Raw genomic sequence first — 22,795 nt, 5'->3', positions numbered from 1 at the left:
TTCCCAAGAGGAGGCCTTGCTCACTGTGCTTCTTAGAGTCTCTTCTTCATTACAGCTCTTTTATTATAGTCCCCTCCCTCCTAGGAACTTCGGATTAGAGGGTTGGAGAATTCCTTGAATGTTCGCATGTAGCAATCAGGTGCAGAAGACTCTTCTAACCAGGGCTATTCCAGGGCACAGGGTGCCTCTGAGAGGCCAGCACTTGAGGTCAGACACATGTCTTCAGAGGAGAAGGTGAAGACCGTGAGAGTAGTGTGAAGAATTGTTGGTGCAGCCCTGAGCCTTTCTCCCTTGTTATCCCAGACAATTCATGTCTGGCCCCAAATGCTTCTGACCTTGTTGGCATAACCAAAGCCATACAGTAGATGGGACTCACCTTCCTTAGAAAGCGGGTTAGGGAACCGACCAGATCTTATTTTTGCATCGTGTCTTCATGGCACATCCTCAGCCCAATGCTAAGCAGTTTATCTCCAAGGGTTTTCTCCAACCACATTCTATACTGTTCCTTTGAGGAGTTCTAATAAAAGTGATTATTTTCTTGGCCATCCCATTACATTTTCAGTGATATTCTAGCATTCCTTACACCCAAGCCACCCAAACAACTTGAGTACAAGGCCACCTTCCTGTGGCCTTAATGGGGCTGCCAAAAGACACAGGTGGAAGTTGTATGTTTTTTTATCAATTTCTTTATTGTTGAATCTAAATTCCTGTGTTCCTGGCTGCATCATTTCTGTGGACATCTTCATTGCTACTCCTGGAGGCCATTGGCTCATTACTCAGGTATTCATGACACCTGTTTTGTGATGAAAGCTCATGGTTACAGAAGTGTTTCTCAACCTCAGAACTGTTGACATTTTTAGCCCGATAAGTCTTTCTCATGAAGGACTGTCCTGTATGTCATAGGATATTTAGTAGCATCCCTGGCTTCTACCCACTAGATGTGAGCGCCTTACCTCCAAGTCCTGATAATTACAGATGCCTTCAGATATTGCCAAATGTCCCTGGTTGGGAGTCAAATCACCCCAGTTAAGAACCACTGGTAAAAGAAAATCGGTTCCACTTGGTTGCGTTTACCATGTTTATTCATGATGACCACCAAAGCTCCCTTAATTTCCATGTCTTTCCAACATGCCCCCCAACCCCCAATATCTACCTTCCTTAATTTTATTTTTTCAGTATTTTTTGTCTTTTTCATCTCATTTGCAGTGTAGAACTTTTTACTGATCTATCCCTACATTGATATTTTCAGTGTAATCTTTACTTTCTTCCTGTTCTCATGACTGTGTTTGCTTGTTTCGTTTCACTTTCTCTGTGTTTGTTCTGGCGTGCTCCAGCCCTCACTCTGTTACTGGAAGTCTGTGATGTCCTTTAGTCTCCTCATCAGCAGCCTTTTACCTCCTTATTTTTTTTGGTTGGATAGATAATTTCCTATGAATGGGGTTACTGAAAACAAACACTTGTCTCCCCTTACCTCTGTGTGTGTGTGTGTTACTCTGCCTAGCGACCTCTTCCTAGAGGGAGGTTTTTCTTTGTCCGTCTCTTTGCACATTGTCCTTGAACTTTGCAGGAGAGAGCCTTTCTCCCTCAAATCACAGCTTGCATTTCTTATTTACTTTGGTGCATTCTGTTCTTTGAGGAGCATTCACCCACGCTTCTAAGCTACTTGAAACACAACCAGGGCACATATGACCAGTTGAATTTTGTAAAGAGAAAGAGGCCCTGAAAGACTGGAGGTGACTTCCCTGTGGCAACACTGTTTCCTCTCCCAGTTTTTCTTCATCCTGATTATAAACCTGAGTGCCCTAATCATAGGGGAGAGGGTTTGATCATGTCAGACCTACCTTCTGTGGGAAACATTTTATGGCCTGTTGGAGGCTCCCTTCTGTGAGGTCCAAAGCCCTTTCCTTAAGTGGAAAGGGGCTTGGGTGTTGCCAGATCCTCCCACCTGCTCTACAGGTCAAATAATGGATTTAGCAGAGATATGGAAAAATTTAGTCCATTCTCGTGCCAAAAATTGCCACTGTGAAGGCAGAAGTGTAAACAGTGTGTAACTAATCCCTTCTTTTAAGGAAAGAAGTTTTATGTAATTGTTTCCTTTCTAGTTACAAAGATAGAGGTTTACACAGATTTCAAGTCTTCAGATGGCTGGCTGTACCCCTGATTTCTGGCCTGCTTCTCTCCTTTTCCGAGTGTCACCAGTAGAGCACCCATCAAGTGTTTCACCCCATGCAGTCCCACTCCTGTCACTAGTAAAGTGGCAGTGCTGAGGGGGCTTTGACCTACAACCCAACCCAGTGGCCTTTTCCAATTGCTTGTTTCCCTGCCTTTCTTGCAGCAATTTTCAGATGGTCCTCTCTCCTTTCCATCTAGAAACTTTCTTCCACTTATCGTTTCTGTATCTATGTTCGTTTTGTTTTTATCTCCTCTTGATTTTCTTTGTGTCCCCACCACTTAAGCGCAACTAGCCTCCAAGACTGTGTGGTTCCATAGTTTTTCTGAAACATTTTTGCCTTAGAAGAATTTGGAACATCACTGTTCCTAAACTCAGGCTTTCTGTATCTGCTCCCCAGAGATCCACCCCACATTTCTATCTCTAAAACTAACATAATTATCTTCCCCACACACTCGCCCTTTTTATCTGACTGCCTTAACTCGGCACACCTCCTTACCTTTACTTTTCCTCTTGGACTTGAACCAAAAATACCCTTCTAGTCAACCAGGCTGGAAACCTTCATCATCACTTGACTCCTTTTCCTTTTGCTCCCCGCCACCCTTAATTTAATCCTCAAGTCCTATTACTCCTTCTGGTAGTGACCTCTGCCAGTTCTAGATTTATTCCCTTTAAATGTTGTCTAAAAACTGCTTGCCGTAGGAGATGAAGATTCAGCTCATTCATTTCACCTCTCGTTCCCCACCCTACCTCTCAAACATCATTGTTTAGTATTAAGAGTTTGTCTCTGCATACTCCACCAACACATTTAAACCTCTGTTTCCTCTTCGGTCAACCTCATCTTTCAAGGTTGTGAATGTTCTCTCATGACCCTCCATTTTGTAAGATGAGGGCAGTGGCTCTCCTCATCTTCCCTTCACTTCTCCTCTTCCTCTTCCAGAATTTTCCAACCTCCTCCAGCTAGGTATGTACATTTATATCACCTACGTTGGTCACATGGGTTGTTTCTAGCAGTTACAGCCTTCGCAATATTGTCTGTGGGTGTTCCACTCATTGCCCAGTATAGGGTGCTTGGGTTGCTCCCTCTGTGTGTCCACAGTCAACATCTCTGTGCTTTCTGAAGGAGTGTGTTCCTAGCATCAAATGGGAATGGATTCTCCCTTTTCCCATTCCGTCAACTGAGTATATATAGTCAAGTTTCTCCAAAATCTCAATCATGTTTTCCATTCTCATGACTCCCCCTTTTCTCCCTAGGATCATTCTCCTGGAGCTCCCTGTCTCCTGGTTGCCTGGCAACCTTCCTTTTAGGGGAAATATGGGAAACCAATCTTGAAGCTAGGGGATCTCCAAACACCAGAATGAGAGGGCCTTACTCTGGGGGAGTAAGTTTTGTGGTTTGTACCACATAGTTCCATTCTTTTAGAGAAGAAGACTCGTTTTTTCCCTGATGGGGGTAGAAGCCTGACCCTTGGATGTTCTCTTTGCTAGAATCAGGGAGAACAGCTGCCTTCATATGTAGCCTTCTTAGTGAAGACACCAGTGTTCAGCCCTACTTCTCATTATCACCCTGTGCTTTACTTGGTTTGAGTATCCAGAACATGTCTGTGGTCTCCTGGGAAGATGGCTTCCTCTGTGCCTGTGCGATTTTTTTCGACCACTGTCCTTAAGCTACTTTGTGACCCATTAGGAGTCAGGAAGTCGTGACATCAATGTAGTAGTTCAAGACTGTCATTTAAAAAAGTGACAGGAGAGAATATTCGTGTCCTTTGCATAGTAAGGATAAATATACTATTTTGTAATACTTAGCTGTATTTAAAAAAATATGTATGGATGTGTACTGGATCTCCATGTAAAATGTGCTTCTTACTGTAGATTGAGATAAAAGAAGTTAAAATATTTAGGTATGGCTTCCTTCCTGCTACAACAGTCAACATTTCTCAGTCTGCCCTGCTCTCTTACAGATTTGTTGAAATTTTTCCTGTATGTGTTAATGGGCTTTGTGAAACATTTTTAGTATCCTTGGTCAGTACCTGTGCCACACATCAGAAGGGATGCTGGAGCCGAGACCCTGAGGTCTCCAGCTCTGTGAAATGTGAAATTCTTACTTATGGGACTGAGTGGATATCCTGGGGAGTCCAGTGGAGTGGGGAAGGGAGGAACACTAAGGGCTTGGGACAGTAGATGTTTGTCAGAACAGAGTACTTCAATATTTTAATGACTAGTGTGGCTGTCCTATTGCATAACAGCCAAATGTCAAGTCTGGATTTTTCTTTTTTTATTCCTTACCTATAACTTTTAGGGCTTCCTTGGAGGAAGGGAAAATATATGGGTGCCCCCAAATCCATTTTGAACCAGGGGTCCTGTAGTTTTCATTTTAATCTAATTTTCTTTAAACATTTTGGTTTTCCCTTAAAAAATAATCTATAATGCTATGACAGATCTGATTTTCACTAGCGATTGTTAAGCCTTTTTTTTTTTTTTTTATGTAAAGGGATGGGGGAAGAGAGGAGAAAATCCCAATTGAAAGGAGATTTTTTTTCTTCTTCCCTGGGAGATAGGAAACACTACATATACTTGAGGAAAAGAGAAGGAAAAGAAGAGTTAAAGAGGATATATATTTGCAAGGCTGAGAGATGGTCCAAAGTGGAAATAATTGTGAAGGGTGAAATTAGAGGAAAAGGTAGATGCCAACCATGAAGGAGGAAGTGAGGAACAGAGAGTAGGATGGTGATTACAGTTAATTTCTATTTGTGGAATGAGTGAGTGGACAGTTGCCTCTACTTGCCCCACATGGTGTCACTTCTTATGGCTTTGCTTCTGCATGAAGCCACGAGACAGGGTGGCCTGTCTGTTCATCTGTGTGTGTCCGTGTGTCTGTCTGTTCATCTGTGTGTGTCTGTGTGTCTTTGCGAGCACATGTATTTATTTACATACACGAATTGGAGGAAAGTGAAGGAGATGGAGGACGAGGAAGCACAGCTCTGTGTAGTTTCATATTTGCAATGTGTTTGTTGCTTGTAGGACAGTTATAGTAAGACGTGGGTACCATTACCAGTACTATTACTCATTTCCTTTAGTTAATGATGGCTGAGGTTTGTTACTCAAGTTCTAGACCTGGTACAGCTCTCTTGGTGGTTCATTACCTTTTTGTTATGTTTAGGGAAAAGGAGCCCACACACACATGTGCTTTCAGCTCGGTTTCTTGCTGCTTCTCACTTCTGTGATCCAGAGGGGAGAGAAAGGGAGGACCTCAACTAGAAGGCAGAGCCCGCGGTCACCCTTATCTGGCAGTGGTCAGAGCAGGAATTAGTTGTAGCAGCTTCAAGGTCTCTTGGAATGCCGGGCTGTCCTCTTCTGAACAGGAGTCAGCCTGTACTTCTCTCAGCAGGTCCCAGTAGTATAGTGACGGGGTTGACAGTGTAGCTGGGGAGCGAGTTGCCCCTGAGATGAGAAGGAGGGCTTCCCCTTTCCACAAGGCTGACAGAGCAGCCTTGTGGTTCTTATCAGTCACCACCAGATGTGTCCAGCTGTTTCACTTTCTACTTCATCCCAATCAAACATACTTAAAGTTCAAACCAACACTTACATCATCAAAACAAAAGTGTTTACAATGTTAAGCTTTAGGCTTTTAGTAACTTAAGTCAGTCATCCAGTGACTAAGAGAATGCCCTTCCACGGCATTGTGTCTGGGAAAATCTAGGCACAAGATGTATTTTCCTAGGCTTTCCTGGGACTACAGGGTTGAAAGTAATAGGTTTAGATGGCTGACTGGCTAAGAGGGAAGCACCCTTAATCCCAGCCTCTTCTATTTGTCTCTAATGGTTGTCTTGTCTCACAAAATACCTCATCCATCCCCACCAGAATGAATCCGATAGGCTGGATTTATTCAAGATTCTGCTACTGCTTTTGATGAGACACTGTGTGGGTGTTTTTGGTGGCTTGATGATTTATCTTTCTTGCTCGCCACCCGTGGTGTCTTTTCTTCCTCTTGTTCAGATAGTCCCTCATTAGGGCCAGTCTTTTGGGAAGATGGTTGACTGGGCTAAACTCATGCTAATAAGGTGCCACAAAACCCCGGTTATAGTATGGTAGTTTGGAAATATTGTTCGGTTTAGATGGCTTTAACGTGTCACAGTCAATAATATTCAAGATTATAGCAGAGGGCAAGTTTCCTTCCAGAGGCTCAGTTTGCTGCTAAAATGGTCTGTTCCAACAATTTTAATAGCAAGTTTGCATTTTCCAGGATTAGTTGGTGTATCTTCTTTATATTCTACATTGTTTGTCTTGCTTAGTGAATGATTTCAATTCTGTCCCTCAGGGAGTGATTAAATCTTGATGAAGGCTTATTTTAAAGTATACAGTACACGTAGCAGTAGAGAACTGTCATAGAAGAGAAAAGGGTTCAACCAGGAGGGTGAAAACACAGTAATCGTGTTCAGGAGTCCTCAGAGGTCTTGACTCGTGTCATTGACAAAATTATGAGATTGTCATAAGTTATTATTCTTAGAGACTAGTAATTATGAAACACTTAACCTAAATAGTACAGTTTTAATCATTGAGATGCAGCATAAAATATTAAAATAACTGTTAACTACGATGTTATGAGTGTGTTTTTCCCCATCATCATAATTTATATTTCAAAAGATTATAAAATATTTTTCAGTTTTTGTGTGTTCAGATTTTTACAAGAATTTTTTTCTTAGCCCTGTGCAGTAGATATTCCATGGTACAGAATAGGAAAGTGAAGCTCAAAGAGGTTTAATACCTTCCTGATATACATACCTGTTCATGTATGTTTTTGTCTTAAGTATAACTTGCGTGTGTTGCATGAGGGCTCATGGTAGCTGTGCTTTCAGTGCTTTGATAGACTCCGTCTGTTGACGACCTGTATGTCCTTACACTTCTTGACTAGACAGGCAGAGTCCCCTTTATGCTGGAGGTTTCCAAGGGTAAGGTGTTATTATTTCTTAATATGTCATGACTACAGTATTTGAAGGAAAAAATTAGCCTTGCATGAAATTTTTATGCTCCTTTCTAAGTTTAACTGATTTCTTATTCTTTCCTTCTTAGTTGACTTTAAAAGTCCGTTATTAATTTCCTTATCCTTACTTTGTTTCTTTCCAGAGTGACACCCCTTTCCTCACAGAATGTGATGATTCATCATGGCCAGGCCCAGGAATATGTGCTCAAGCCCAAGTACTTTGCAGCTCAGAAGGTGATTTCGGGAGAGCAGTCTACTGAAGGTTCATTCCCTTTAAGATTTGGACACGATCATGTGGCAGCACCTTTTCAGTGTGAGTATGTCCTGTCAATCGTCTTTCTAAGTTACAGTATCATGGTTTGGAAACACTTCGCTCTGTAGATGGCTTTAACATGTCACAGTAGATATAATTCAAGAATCATTTTTTAAAAATCCATACTGGTTCCTGAAACAACCAGACAGCAATATGGTTTCCTTCTTCAGAGGCAAGGCAGTTTTCCTGGACATTGCAGGATCTGAAGTGACTTGCCTGTAATGCTGTTTCTGCAAGATGCCTCCGTTTCCAAGATATACTTGCTCTAATTTTCTGTGCAGTTGTGTGGCTGATATGTTTACATTGATAAAATATTTTCCTTAGTGAGCTAGCCAGGATTTATTCCTTGTGAGATGTGTGCAGCGTCCTGCATTACCCTCCGAGATTTACCTACAGTGGATGTTTTCATGTTAGGAGGGCAATGTTTTTAGTGTATCGGTTCCATGGTGTGGCAGGTTTTACTGAGTTTGTAAAGAGCTATTGTATCAGTGGCCAGCTTGGTTACTATCTCGCTATGGGGGAGGTTCAAGGACAAGCCCCAGCTCAGAGGGTGGGGAATGTGATGATTTGTGGGTTAAATATTACAGAGTGTCTGCTGGCAGCATCTGGAGAAAACGTTCTTCAGTGAGGCGGCAGACCGTTCAAAGGGGAGAGCGGGATGCACGCACTCCTTCCAGCAGCTTCCTGCTCTGTCTCACGTTGACGGATGGCCTGCGCCATAAGTAATGAAAGAGAATGCCAGTTGTGAGGTTGAAAAGGACTGTCTTTCACCACCCAGAGTAGTGCGGAGAGCTGAGAGAGAATTCTTACTACTGTTTGGCGCTTCAGAAGCCTGTGTCTGTATGGGCTTGATTCCTGGGGAACACCTCCACATCCTGGAATTGGCCACTTAACAAAAAGAGTAGCTAACATAAGGTATGTACATTTCACTTTTCATCTTTTGAGAAAATTGTGCTCAGGACTTGAGGCTGGACCCCAGAGCAATAGTCTGAGGTGATTTATTGGGATGATGAGGGAACAATGGAGAAATTGTGTAGATCATCTCCTTGCCCTTTAGAAAGGATAGCTTCCAAGTTATTTGCAAAACAATAGACGTATCATCATCTTGTTTTTAAAGCTCCTTTGATTTCAGTGCTTAATAGCTGTTCTCTAGAAATATCCCTAAGTATGTAATATTTTTCTAATCTCTAAAAATCTAAAGAGGTACCACTATTTCCTTGAAGCTTTATATAGATCATATTTTATAGAAGCTCTCCAAAATTAGAATGTGATGGGAAGAGTTTTTGAAAGCTTATGATCATACTGATAAAAGAATTCTGAATTTCATGGAGGTGTCAGGAAAAGATGGTTTGGGAATCTCTGGTATTAAGACTGGAGACTAGTTTAATTTGCCTGAGTATCATCTAGAGCAAGGGTCTGCAAATTTTTTCTTAAAGGACCAGATAATAAATATTTTAGGCATTGGGAGCCAAGATACAAATTGTGGATGTTACATATAGGTACGTACATAACTATTTAAAATGTAGACATTTAAAAATGTAAGAACTCTTAGCTAGTAGGTTGTTTAAAAAAAAAAAAAGTCAGGTAGCTGGCTGGATTTGGCCCATGGGCTGTAGTTTGCCAACTGGTAATCTAGAGACTTAGTTTCTCAATCTACTAAAAAGACAACCTATGGAATGGGAGAAAATATTTGCAAATGATGCGACTGACAAGGGGTTAATATTTAAAATATACAAACAGCTCATACAACTCAGTATCAAAAAAGAAAAAACAACAACCACCCAATCAAGAAAGGGGCAGAAGACTTGAATAGACATTTTTACAAAGAAGGCATACAGATGGCTAACAGACACATGAAAAGATGCTTAACATCTCTATAAGAGAAATGCAAATCAAAACTACAATGACGTATCACCTCACACCTGTCAGAATGGCTATCATCAAAAAGTCTACAAATAACAAGTGTCGGAGAGGATGTGGAGAAAAGCGAACCCTTGTACACTGAGGATGGGAATATAAATTGGTGCAACCACTGTGGAAAACAGTATGGGGGTTCCTCAAAAAAGTGAAGATAGAGCAACCATAAGATCTAGCAATTCCTCCATATGATCTAGCAGTTCCAGTCTTGGGTATGTATCTGGAAAAAATGAAAACACTACTTTGAAAAAATACATGTGCCCCAGTGTTCAGTGCAGCACTACTTACAATAGCCAAGATATGGAAGCAAACCAAGTGCCCATCAACAGGTGTTTGGATTAAGATGTGGTGTGTGTATATAAACAATGGAATATTACTCAGCCATAAAAAAGAATGAAATACTGCCATTTGCAGCAATGTGGATGGACCTAGAGAATATTATGCTTAGTAAAATACGTTGGGCAAAGACAGATGCTGTATAATATCACCTATATGTGGAATCTAAAAGGTAATACGAATGTATATATGAAACAGACTCAGAAGTGGGGGGAAATTAGGGGTATGGGTTTAATAGATACAAACTATGTAAAATACATAAGCAACAAGGATATACGTATAACACAGGGAATTATACCCATTGTCTTGTAATAACCTATAATGGAATATAATCTGCAAAAATGCTGAATTAGTATGTTGTATACCTGAAACTAACACAGTATTGTAAATCAGCCATGCTTCAATTGAAAAAAATCAATCTGCTGAAAATATATAGATTTTGGACCTGATTGGTGCCTGAAACAGGACAATTAAACCAAAAGATGCTCTAGAGGCCCTGTGTGTAAGCAACTGTTCTTCAGTGTCGCTGTTCCCAGCAACCCCCCCTCCTCCCCATGATGATTCGCAGACGTAGCTCTACTTGGTTTGGAGGCAGCCAGAAAAGCACGAACTACCAGGAAACCAGTTGTGTTAGATAAGTCTAGTTTCCTTTAATGTTAGTGTGACATGCCACAGCGCTGGGGAAAGTAATGGATGTTACTCCTGGTTGTTTATAGAAAGCCTTTTGATACTGATGGAAATAACATTTTCACTGGTTGACCCATTAATGGCCGTGCAGCTGGACTGAATTGCATGAATCACCATGAGTTCCTCAAAAAGTTAAACATAGAGTTACTCTATGACCCAGCAGTTCCACTCCTAAGTATATACTCAAGAGAAGTGAAAACGTGTGTACACAAAAACGTATGTACAAATGTTCATAGCAGTGTTATTCACAATAGCCAAAAAGTGAGAACCAAACTGCCCATCAACTGATAGTAGATAAACAAAATGTGGTATATCTTGCCATTGGCTGTTCAGCCACAAAAAGGAATGAAATATGATACATGCCACAACGTGAATGAACCTTGAAAGCATACTGAATGAGTCCAGGTACAAAAGAATTCAGATCACATATGATTCCATTTTTATATGAAATGTCTAGAACAGGCAAATTATATGTAATATCCATGCAGACAGATAGTAGATTAGTGGTTGCTGGGGGCTGGGGAGAGCAGGCATGGGGTGTGACCATTGATGGGTAAGGAGTTTCTTTTGGGCTGATGAAAGTGTTCTGGAATTAAATGGTTATCATGGTTGCACAAAGTGTGAATATGGTAAAGCCATGTTATGTTAAAAATAACACAAAAATACTTAAAAATTATTTCCAAATAAGTAGTTATAAAAATTTCAAGGAATGGAGGTCACTGGTTCTCTCAGAAGTGCTAAGAATGGTGTTGGGTAGAGGGGATCTGCTTCATCCAGTACCTCCTTCGGTAATTTGTAGGAAAGATTTGACTGTGTAAACCAAATTCTGTTGTGGTTGGTTTAGTAGTGTTTTTAACCTAGAGGGAGGGAAGTTGAAATGACATGATGATAACATTTAAAGGCAATCTTATAAAAACAGTCAGTTCAGATTATCTTAGTATCTGCTCAGGAGCAGACCCAAATATCTCTCTCACACCTAAAGAGATTATTTCAACACAATGCACTAGAAAAAGATCTTGCTTGAGGGTAGTAAGTATCCATGCCAGACTATCTGCTGTTGTGCTGAAAATACCATGGGATGCTTGATGATATTAAAACCAGAAAATAACATTTCTATTTTGGTCCATGGTGGAAGGATTGTGTTATCATCAGGGTTAATAATGGAGAGCTTCCTAAGGTAGAGTGTGGAGTTACTTATAAAGGAGAGCTTTAGGATGTAGCTGAAAAGCTCCCTAGACTACTGATTTGCGGCATTATGCAAAGAGTCCTAGAGCTAAGAAATTGGAGAATCTCCGATTTGAATATTCACCTGCTCCACTTTTTTTTTTTCTATTACCTCAGTTTGATATTTGGAAATTTTTAGAAATGTAGACTTTTATAATTGGATTTCTCATTGCTAATTCCAGTGGTTTTCCTCTCAAGGTGGGCTTAGCTTTTAAAAAGGTTAATTATATTTTAAAGTTGTCTATTGAAATCTTACTTCAGATTCAACAAAGCCAAAATCTTAAATTTTAGGAAAGGCAGACACCATCTTTTATATACTACCTTTCTAAAGTTTCTAAAATTGATACAAGTCAGACTCTTAAAAGAGTTGCTAATTTATCTCCTGATGTGCTGAGAGACATGAGAGAGTGATTGATTATTGGCATTGAGAAAATATGATACTGTTCAGTTATAAAAAGTTAGGAGAAACCCACTTTTAATTTTTACTTAACTTGTTAAACATAAGCTTTCTGCTTAGGTAAACACCCATAATGGTGCAGGAAGCACATACACAGCCCCATTAGGCCGCTTCTGACAGAAGAAAACCTTATCGTGCCTGCACTGGGACCCCAGGAAGCATCTTAGCCCTGGATCCTGTGGTCTGTGCTGACCCCTCCCATTCCTGGCAACAGGCCAGTCGACTCAGCTTCTGCTCCCACCCTCACCTCCCCCCCCACATGAGTCACGGGCTGACTGGAATTCCTGGCTCCCCCATTTGAAGATACAAGAGCCCTCCTCAGCAGGTCTTAGGTCTGAGAGGGAGGCAAAGAGTCCATTGAGCAACTTTGCTGCCCAAATCCCTGCAGCCCAGTTCTGGCCTGACCGCAGTCCATGTTCCCATACTCTGAAGAGCACGGGCCCTTTGGGCACACGAGCCTTCCTCTTTTAGCAACACTATGGTTGAATGTGCTAGCATTAGCCTTCAGGCTGTGTTCACACTGCCACCAAGAACCACAAGACATGAAAGTATCTCAGGGTTTGATGGCAAGTGTTATATCTCCCCAGGAAAAAAAGTTCATGTGTCTGGAGTACAGATTTTCTGTGGTTGCAGACTGATAGAGCGAAGATGTTACCATTAAAACTGCATCTTCCTGGTTGTCCTGAGAGAAGAGAGTAGTTCTGCAGAAGGTTAGAGGACACATCCAAGATTTTTGCTTTAGCAAAACAAATCTGAAGTTTAAAGGATAGGCGGGCAGTGTTTGGCTTGGGCTGTTGTGCTTATGCCAGCCATTTCAAGTAGGTGGGCAGGAATACTCATTAAAGGCTCAGAGGCACAGTGCTAGTAACAGAATCTTCACAGGGAGGGAGTCTGTGGTGTAGTTCAGAGCACCCACCATAGACGGAAGTTGGCTTTAAGGAAGACCAGATTCATCCTCCACTTACCGGGCCTTTGCCAAAAGGGAGAAACCATGGTGTGGCAACTAGATGAAGGCAAATGTAGATGTAATAAGTACAGATGAGAAGACTTGGAACGAGATTCTTAAGTGCAGGATGAATTTGCAATATGGATGCCTCCAGAGGAAGAACAGTTGGAAAATGCGGGTGAGGAGGAGTCTGAGAACCACCCTCACCTCATTTGGGTGTTGAAGTTTAAGATATGAGTGATAGGAAGATCGTGTGAAGAGAGAAAAGGGAAGGGGAAATCAAGTGTGCTGGCAATCCCAGTTCTCTGAGATGCCCTCTCTGTTAGTTCCTGATTGGTTGGGAGCCCCACTAGGGCAAAGCTTTGCAGACGGACAAACTGGGCACTTTGGAGGAAGGAGAATTCCGTAGACTTAACATTCTTCAGCACTCGAAATCCTCCCCTGCATGGAGACTACCCTTAGCTTGTCATGTGCAGGTAAGTGTGTCTCGAGGGAATGGCTCCACACCAATGCAACAAGTACGAAGTGACAGTGGAAGCTGTACGAGCCAGAAACGATCTTACATGAAGCTGATGCAAACTAACAAATGACTTAGCATTTAAAAAGGATACTAGGGGGCTTCCCTGGTGGCGCAGTGGTTGGGAGTCCGCCTGCCGATGCAGGGGACACGGGTTCGTGCCCCGGTCCGGGAGGATCCCACATGCCGCGCAGCGGCTGGGCCCGTGAGCCATGGCCGCTGAGCCTGCGCGTCCGGAGCCTGTACTCCGCAGCGGGAGAGGCCACAACAGTGAGAGGCCCGCGTACCCCCCAAAAAAGGAAAAAAATAAAAAAAAAATAAAAAGGATACTAGGTGTGAAAACATACTGCCTGGAGGAAGGGTTGATAGAAAAGCTCTGTGCCTTTTCCCTTGTAAACTCAGCAAGTTCCTGGAGCTGCTTGGTCATCCCCACACAGTGTTGTTTGGGAATCAGGAGCATTGAGCCAGTTTCCCAGCCATGTGGCTATGTGGATCTTAGCACTAAGATGGCCAGAAGAAAATCACCCAGTCTTCAATAATTTCTGGTAAAATCCTTGTTGGCCTTAAAAGCCTAGACAGCAGAGCATCTGCATACTGGGTATAAAAATTGCTTGAGAAAAGCCTTCTGGTGGATGTGGGTGAACACCAAGGTTTTGCTGAGTTTGATGTCCTTAGGAATTCAGGTTCCTTTGAAGGACAGAGTATTACCTATTACAGAAGTTGTTCCATGTGTGGTCTTGCTGTGGCCGCCGTGCCTCCGTTGGAGGGGCGAGGGCAGGTGGTTTATTTCATCCAGGGGTTGTTTGGTCATATCCCAGCCCCGGAAGGTATGTGGATGTGAACTTCTCACCGCCTGATTACTCACGCACAGTTCAAGATAGCTGGGCAGTGGTAGGCATGGGCTGATGGTAAACGCTGCCAAGAAGCTTATCCAGCAGTGTGAAAACAGTGGAGGAAAACCTAGAGTGAGAGCATTATGTAACCTAAATTCCCCAGTGGGCAGCCTTCCGTGCCAGAGAAAGAGGCTTTAAACCCAAAGGGCCCAAGGTTTCATAACAAGCCAATCCAAGGGTATTTCTGGGTGTTGAGACCGAGTTCAAGATATTGAGAAACACTGTGGCTCCAGAAGATTCTGTGACCAAACTGTGATATTTCTAAGGAAACATAAAACACATGAACTCACAGTTTGCCTGAGGGAAACTACAGTGCAACGTTCTGGTAAGAGAAAACTTGAATTTGAAAAAAGATGGTGCCTACTCAGCCTCAGGATCTATTTACCAGAAACTGAGGGCGTGACTTGCTTTTTCTTCTAAATGGGAAAATAGCGTCTAGAAAATTAATCATCGTTAGAGTTGAAATGATACTTTTGATACAAAAGTTCTGCTTATGAGGTGTTATAAAAGGAATTAAAGTAGAATGCTTTGTCTTCTTGTGGGTCAGTCTCCTTGTAGAAAGGTCCTCTTAGCATTGAAAATGATGGCCTTGTGGTGAATCTGTGCCCACTTTGTGGAGGTAAAGACCTCAGTACCTTCTTTGTGTTTTTGTATGACATTTCTTAAAGAAGTTTTTGTGTTGTGATTATCTACAATTTTAGTTGTGCATTATTTTTCAATATTGACTTAGTATTAGTGTCTTATGAAATGGTACTTCAGCTGAAAGCCAGCTGTCCTTGTTCTCCCTTGCTCCTCGCATACGAAGGTAGTAGAAATTAATACATGGCAGGAGGAGGAGGAAAACCTTTCTTCCCTGGAAGGTAATCGCAACATGGTTCTATGTGAGTAATTCTCTGGCAGGCAAACTTTAAATAATGAAATATATGTAGATACACATAAACACACAAATATATTCAGTCAAATACATAAATGTGTATTATTTAAAAATTTACTTTTTTGGAGCTCCTTATAGTATCCATATAGCAAGTATCCATTAAAAAAGTTTTCTTGTAGCCCTAACTGTGCTTCACAAGTTTCTCTCAAGGTACCAGTTTAACTAAATGAAAACATTTTAGGTAGGCAGTGGTGGCTCTTGTAAAAAAAATCATAGATATTTTAAAATCCTTGTATCCTAGAAACAGATTTGGAAAGCTTTGCTGAAAGCAAGCGAGCATCATAGAGAAGGTGAGAGGGTGGTAGTCATAGTTTCTTTTGGTTGATGGCCTCTGGGCTTCTTATGTGGGATCGAGCACTCTCCTTTAACAACGTCTGGAACCCCACACACCAGGCAGCTGCGCCGCTTGTTTTAATGATCACCATTTAACGGCTGCAGGTGCATCTCAGGATCGCTCTTTCCCCAGCAGGAATGATACTGATGAAATGAATCAGAATCTCTCTTAAGGTGTTTGTAAGTTAGAGCTAAGCAGTACACAACTGTAACAAAAGTGAAACACCAGCAGAAGCAGCCAGAGAGAAGCTTTCTATCTCATTAATGTTGTGTATAAGAATGAAGTTCATCAGCCTTTTCTGAAAAGCACTGGGGACAGGGCAACATATAATGGGGTGCTACAAGTACTGTGGATTCCCAACATCATCTTTGCAGTTACTGAAATGTGCCCTAGTCTCCATGAGGGCTGGCTATCCCTGGATCTTCTTGGGGCTTATCTCCGTTATTGCTTCACACAGCTTTACCATACCATTCCATCACTCCAGATAACATGTACCCCTCACATTGTGTTGTGGACAGAGACTCTGGCTAACACATGTTCTATTTGTAGCCTTCCCTCTAACAGCTGCCTGTCCTGACATCGTACCCTTCCCGCTCACAGCTGCCTGTCCTGACACCTCAGAGCATCAAACATTGGGGTGGGCTTGTGATGGATAGAGGAGTGGATGGGTCAGTTCTGTCATTTCCTCACGACTACTGAAACACCTAAAGAATTGTTCTGCCTGGCCTGGTTTCAGTAGGACCTGATGTGTTACCGCATTTATGTCTGAGCAGCCATTGGGATTTTTAACAGAAGCATTCTTGGGTCTCAGGGATTCCTGCTCATATGGAATGGAGAATGTCCAGTTTAGAGTTTGGTAGTGAGTGCGGATAGGAACACTTTCAGTAACACTTCGAAATCCCATTATACCTTTTATTCGTTCATCATTATTTTTGGTTTGGGTTTTCAGGCAACCACAAAGCGGGGGGCGCGGAGTGTGTATAAATTCATAGCAGACATTCTCTGCCATGTCTTGAACCTGGAAATATAGCGAAGTTAGAGGCCTCTTTTAAAGGAGTTTAAAAAATACTCTTAGCAGAGAAAGTGATTCATAATGTTTCTTGTCAGAGATCCCAGTTTCCAAACCACACCTTAATATACCTCAAGAACATACAATACATATTTTAAAAACCTGCTCTTGGTGTTGTAAATTATATTCATGTCTCTGAAGATCAGGAAATTTGGACATAGGCTCATTTATATTCTCCAAAGACACTGTGGATTCAATCCTGGTCTTTCTCCTCATCGATTTAGCACTTACCATATGCCAGCCACAGTGCTAATTGCTGCATATGCATTAATTCAATATGTTACATTGTAATATTAGTACATTATTAGTCTTTTTTTTTTTTTTTTTTTTTGCGGTACGCGGGCCGCTCACGGTTGTGGCCTCTCCCGTTGCGGAGCACAGGCTCCGGATGCGCAGGCTCAGCGGCCATGGCTCACGGGCCCAGCCGCTCTGTGGCACGTGGGATTTTCCCGGACCGGGGCACGAACCCGTGTCCCCTGCATCGGCAGGCGGACTCTCAACCACTGCGCCACCAGGGAAGCCCTATTATTCTTTTTTTGAAATAAGTTTATTTATTTAATTTTTGGCCGCACTGGGTCTTTGTTGCTGCACATGGGCTTTCTTTAGTTGCGGTGCGTGGGCCTCTCATTGCAGTGGCTTCTCTTGTTGCGGAGCATGGGCTCTAGGCCCGCAGGCTTCAGTTGTTGTGGTACATGGGCTCAGTAGCTGTGGCTCGCGGACTCTAGAGTGCAGGCTCAGTAGTTGTGGCGCACGGGTTTCGTTGCTCTGCGGCATGTGGGATCTTCCCAGACCAGGGCTTGAACCCGTGTCCCCTTCCTTGGCAGGTGGATTCTTAGCCACTGCACCGCCAGGGAAGCCCATTAGAACGTTTTTTGACTGTTTAAACTGTTACCCTACGTGTTATGCATGTATTTGTTAGGAAGCAAAAATATAACAAGGTATAAATTGCCAAAGCAAAACTTGTTCATTGAAAAGATTGCTACTTTAGCTCTTCGTGTAAGTTACTTTCAGGTGAGTCCAAAGTCAAAATTTGACTATATTTTAAAAAATTGTCAACTTTATTATATGTAGGACTTTAATGACCATGACACATTTAAAAAATTATCTGAATATAGAGCTTTTGGGAAGAATTTTTTTAACAGAAATAATCCAAATGCAAAATAAACCTTTCTAATCAGTGGGTTCCTATTGCCGTTTGAGATCCATTTCGATAGCTTTCAAACAAAATGAAGCAATCAGATCTTACCCGGAAATTGTGTCAGAACCAAAGTCCACAGTAGAATTTTACTTTCTTCTAGAGTTTTTAGTAGTAATTATGATCATAAAAGCAAACATTTCGAGGTGAGATTTCCCCATGTTTAGAAGCTCTTGTGTGTTCTGCTCTGTCATTTATCTTGGAGTAAGTGTTGCTGCTTATTTGAGTTTTTCCTCTAAGAGCTGACTGTATGTAATGAGAACCTCTTGAATTTGCGTATTTACCAGCTTATGAATCATATCCGTACGAATTATTTCATATGGCCCCTGCCACAGCCTTGTGAGGTAATGGGTTGGATGGCTTTATTCTGCATGTCTTTGTTCTACTCTTGACTGCAGGATTGGGAGGGTGGAGCCAGAGCGTGGTTTTACTGTATCCCATCTTGTTGAACCTCTATCCGTTTCTTGGACAAATGAAACTCTTAACACTTATTCCATAAGACTGTTTGTTGTAAGAATGAAGTGAGATGGCATGTGACACCTCACATGCTGCCAGACACGTAGTCTGTGCTCCGTCTCTGTTAATTTCCCTCCTTCATCCTGACCTTCCCATATGTGCTCCATCTTCATTTCTCTCCTTCATCCCAACCTTTCCAAGTGCCTCGTGTTGTGTAATTTTCAAAGTACTGCTCATTAAAAGTGTGGGAGAGGCGCTGGGGTTTTGATGGAAGAGAGGGCTTGCACTGAACTCCCAGCTTCTACCATTTCCTAACAAAATGACCTTGGTCAAGTTTCTGATGAATGTCTGTGTAGTTTCCTAGTCTGTGAAATGGCTGTGAGTGTAACTTACACGGCCATGGTATGTATTTGAGCTTTGTAGCTTAGTAAGCGCCCAGTACATGTTTCATGAGTCCATCAGTCACGCAGACAGTGCTCTGTACATTTAGAAAGGCCCATATATACTCTTTCTATGTTCTCAGAATCTAGGCAAAAAAAGAAGTGGAGAAGGGTGTGTGTGTTTATATTATCTATTGCCTTGTAACCGAGCATTCCGAACCTTAGTGGTTTAAAGCAACAAGCAATATCTTACAGTTTCTGTGGGTCAGGAATTGGGAATTACCTTAGCTGATTGGTTCTGGCTCAGGTTCTTTTATGAAGTTTCAGTCAGGGTATCAGGGAAGGGCAGCAGTCATCTGAAGGCTTGCCTGGGGCTGGAAGATCTGCTTTCAGGATTGCTCAATCACGTGGTGATTGGCAGGAAGCTTCAGTTCTTTGTTGCATGGGCCTCTCCATAGACTCCTCAAGTATTCTCACAGCATGGGAGCTGGCTTCCCTCAGAATGAGTGATCCAGGAAAGAGAGCAGGATGGGAACTGCAGTGCAGTGCCTTTTATGATCTAGGCTCCGAAGTCACAAACTATCACTCTGCTTTATTCTGTTCTTTAGACACGAGTCGCTAAGACCAGTCCGGGCTCAAGGGGAGGGGAACTGGACATCATCTCCTGAAGAAAGACATAGCAAAGCATTTGTGGACACGTTTTAAAACCATCAGTGTTCAACAGGAGAGGCATTAACTTGATGAGAGTCAAAAGGGAAAAGTTGAAAATGAGTAACCTAAAAAGAATTAGCTGACAGCTGAAAAACTTAAAATGTGTAATTACACATCAGTAATTCATTTTTTATTGGCAACTAATCATTTTTCAATTTTATTTATGACATGATACTGGACCGTATTTAGATATAATATGACGACTTTGAGAAAAGCGATATTTAGGCTGAAATCTTGCCTAATGGTGAGATCTATTGAATTTGGCAGTAATCCCTTGGGGAGAGTAGCTGGGGCCATTTGATGGAGTCATTTAAAAACTGAGCCAGGGAGAAATTTGTGCTGGGGAAAAAAGAACTGACAGAATTGGTGTTCTGCAAGCATAGATATATCTGATTCTATAATTCTAAATTACTTTAGAGATTTAAGAAATGCCAGTTTTCTTCTATTATAACTAATAGCTTCAACAGTTTTTTCTTTCAGTTGAATCCATCAAACTTTGGAGGAGTTTTGATAGTTGCACAAATATTCCTACGTTCAGCTTCCTTAGTGCTTCTCAAAATAAAAGGCATTCAAATTTCTAATATTTTGTTTGTACTGGGTTTTCATTACCTGCATGAAAGAGTTGGGATCTCTCAGAGGCACATCACTGTATCTACTCCTGGCCTGGCAGCTCCAGTAACTCAGAATGCCTGTCCAGGGCACAGTAGGTTTTGGTTTCCTTCTCTATCCTGTCTTTTGACTTTTTCTTTCAAGCAAATTTAGGTTTTGTGAAGTGTAACAGGTCATTTTCTTCCTTGTGTCTGCCTTTAATATAAGAGGGAAATTTCCAAGCCCCTTGTGGAAATAGTAGAACGTTGGTGGCATTCAACTCCGTTAATGTTTTTGTGACTTCCAGGTATTAGCTGTTGGAGTTAAAGTCACTTCTCTGCCCTTTGTTTTGTCTGTCTTCCCCTGTATTCCCGGCCTGAGTTCATTTCCTCCCACTGTGTTCTTTCCCATGCCACTCCCCTCTCACCACATACTCTTTCCCATTCCCAAAAAGGGAGAATCACCAGGTGGGACGTGTGTTTAAAAATAGCAAAGGAGGATGAGAATACAAACTGTTTTCTTTGGCTTGATTGAGGCCAAGGGAATGTTGGAGGAGAGAAACATACATAAATAGAAGTATGTGCGAAGAGCCAAGAAAAAGTGGAATGTATGGTCGTGCCTAGGTTGGTGAGAACCGTGGATGGGAGTGAAAGGATGAAAGGTGGAGAGAAGGGAGGAAAGGTTTTCTGAGTGGGGGGTGGGGGTGGGGGGGAGGAAACCGTGAGAAGGAAGCAGGCGTGTGAGTGAGGATCGTTGGACAGTTCTGCCCGGCTGATCCCCTGGCTGTATGCGTGGTTGCTGAAGTTGAGGCTAGATTGGATGTAGGTGGGCAAGAGTCTTCATTTCCTTTGAAGGAGTTTGATTTTGTTGGAAATATTTGTTTTAACAATTACATAGACTAAATGGAATCCTATTTCTCCAAGTCTATAGTAGAAATAATTGGGGACCCTCATGAGGAGTGGCCCCTACTCTATCAAGCTTGTGAGTAAGTCATGAAATTTGTTCCTTGGTACACACGCAGCCCAGAAGATACGGATCATTTTAGTCAGACTTGCTTCTCCACGTGCAAGCAAACATGTTATTTATGGAAATGGTGAGTGATAGACTGATAACAAGTGCCTCCATTGACTTCTTTTTGGAAAAACAACAAATGTGGGGATAAATAAAACTTAATTCTGTTCTAAAATTAAGGGATAGAAAATTCGAATCATGTGAAGCGTGTCTAGCCCACTGCTTCTGTAAGGAGCCCACACAAACTGGCCAGATTGAATGAGTGTTAGAGATGGAAGACAGGTAAGTGTTTACTGCCCTGCAACTTGTTCTTTTGATTCAGAGACAGTGGTGAAGTCCTTCTCTTAAGCCTCTTCCGCTGCCCTGGCCACAGTGTGGAAGCTAGAGAGTTACACTGTGGTGAACGCTGACATAGGTTGAGGGAAGTGGAGACTTTTCACATGAAAAAGTGCGTCTTTTCAATGGTATTTATCCCTCAGGAGAGGAACTCTTAGAGTAACATCTTGAACCATGATGCCAAAAAACTCCTCTAAAAAATCCCTGGGCAAACTTATTTAACCCTCGCCAAGTATGCTTGCCACAATTGTCAGGATTCTAGATCCAGGCCATGAATTACACTCTCAATTCAGAATTGAGAAAGTGGGTATATTGTGCTCCCTCACGTTATTCTTTATTACTTTTAAAGTTATTACTTTATGACTTTTAAAGTATATTGTGCTCCCTCCTGTTATTCTTCATTACTTTTAAACACAAAACACATTAAGTCTTGTGTTTCTTCAACTCTGCAATCACAGCATCTCAAATACCACTGTTCATTCTGGAGGGGCTGGTTCTCTGGTACTAAGAATTAGCAGAGGAGAGATTTTCACATGCTCTAGATGGGGGCTTTTAAAGTCATGTTGAAGAAAACACCATGGGACAGTGGCCTGGTGCAGTTGTAGGACACCAGAACTGAGGAGGGTACCCCATGAAGTATGCCTGGTCGGTTGAATCCCCTCAGGGTCTATGATGTTAAAGAAACATATTTTACAGAAAAGGTCAGAAAATGAAAATGTCAGAAAGTCATCCGTTTGTTTTGCTAGTTCTCTACTTTTATTACCAACTATATTTTCTTTCCCCAAATATACTGGGTCAGATCCTGCTGGGTGAGTAAACTACTTATTGGGTAAAAGTTAGCTTCTCTTGACTGTAAAATATATTATACCTTGAAACGTATTTGATTTTGTTCCAGGGACAAAAATAGGACCTTTTATTATATTTCTAGAGAAGAGAACTTAGGTTTGGTATTTAAAGAGAGAAAACTCCAGGGAGAAAAAGGAAAGGTTAAAACAATCCCATAGTCTCAAGGTGTGCTTTTTAAAGTCCTACTGGGGGTAGTGGAGTCTGGCTGGCAGGGCACGGTTGAAGTTGAGAAAACGTGTGATTCTAGGTGAAAATCCTAGTCCTTAAATCTCGAGTCAAGCTAAAGCAAAGATTAAATTAGTGAAATGGGAAATGAGACCCAACTCCTAAAATAAGTGGAAATTTGGGATGAAATCTGCCATCTTTATTGCTGGACTTCTGGGTAGTCCCTCTCCCAGTCTCCCTGAGCTGGGAACCAAAGTGTATTTCTCTTTTTGGGTGGATTTAATGGCTTAGTGGCAATTCACATCAGACTCGAAGAATCTGGGTAGTAG

At 41.9% G+C, this 22,795-nt stretch overlaps 1 protein-coding gene across 6 annotated transcripts in view; it reads left to right on the top strand.

Annotated features, from left to right (window-relative positions):
- Positions 1-22,795, top strand: part of LTBP1 (latent transforming growth factor beta binding protein 1) — a 432,767-nt gene that overhangs the window by 141,221 nt on the left and 268,751 nt on the right. For all 6 annotated transcript variants that reach the window (XM_060170098.1, XM_060170096.1, XM_060170100.1 and 3 more), the window contains one exon: positions 7,295-7,464. In XM_060170098.1, coding sequence (XP_060026081.1) covers positions 7,295-7,464 — 170 coding nt within the window. The remainder of the gene's footprint in view (positions 1-7,294; positions 7,465-22,795) is intronic.

This window comes from Lagenorhynchus albirostris, chromosome 13 (assembly GCF_949774975.1).
Source record: "Lagenorhynchus albirostris chromosome 13, mLagAlb1.1, whole genome shotgun sequence".
In the NCBI taxonomy this organism is placed as follows: domain Eukaryota; kingdom Metazoa; phylum Chordata; class Mammalia; order Artiodactyla; family Delphinidae; genus Lagenorhynchus; species Lagenorhynchus albirostris.
Note: the sequence above shows the minus strand (reverse complement) of the source record. Positions and strands in the feature narration are given on the sequence as shown.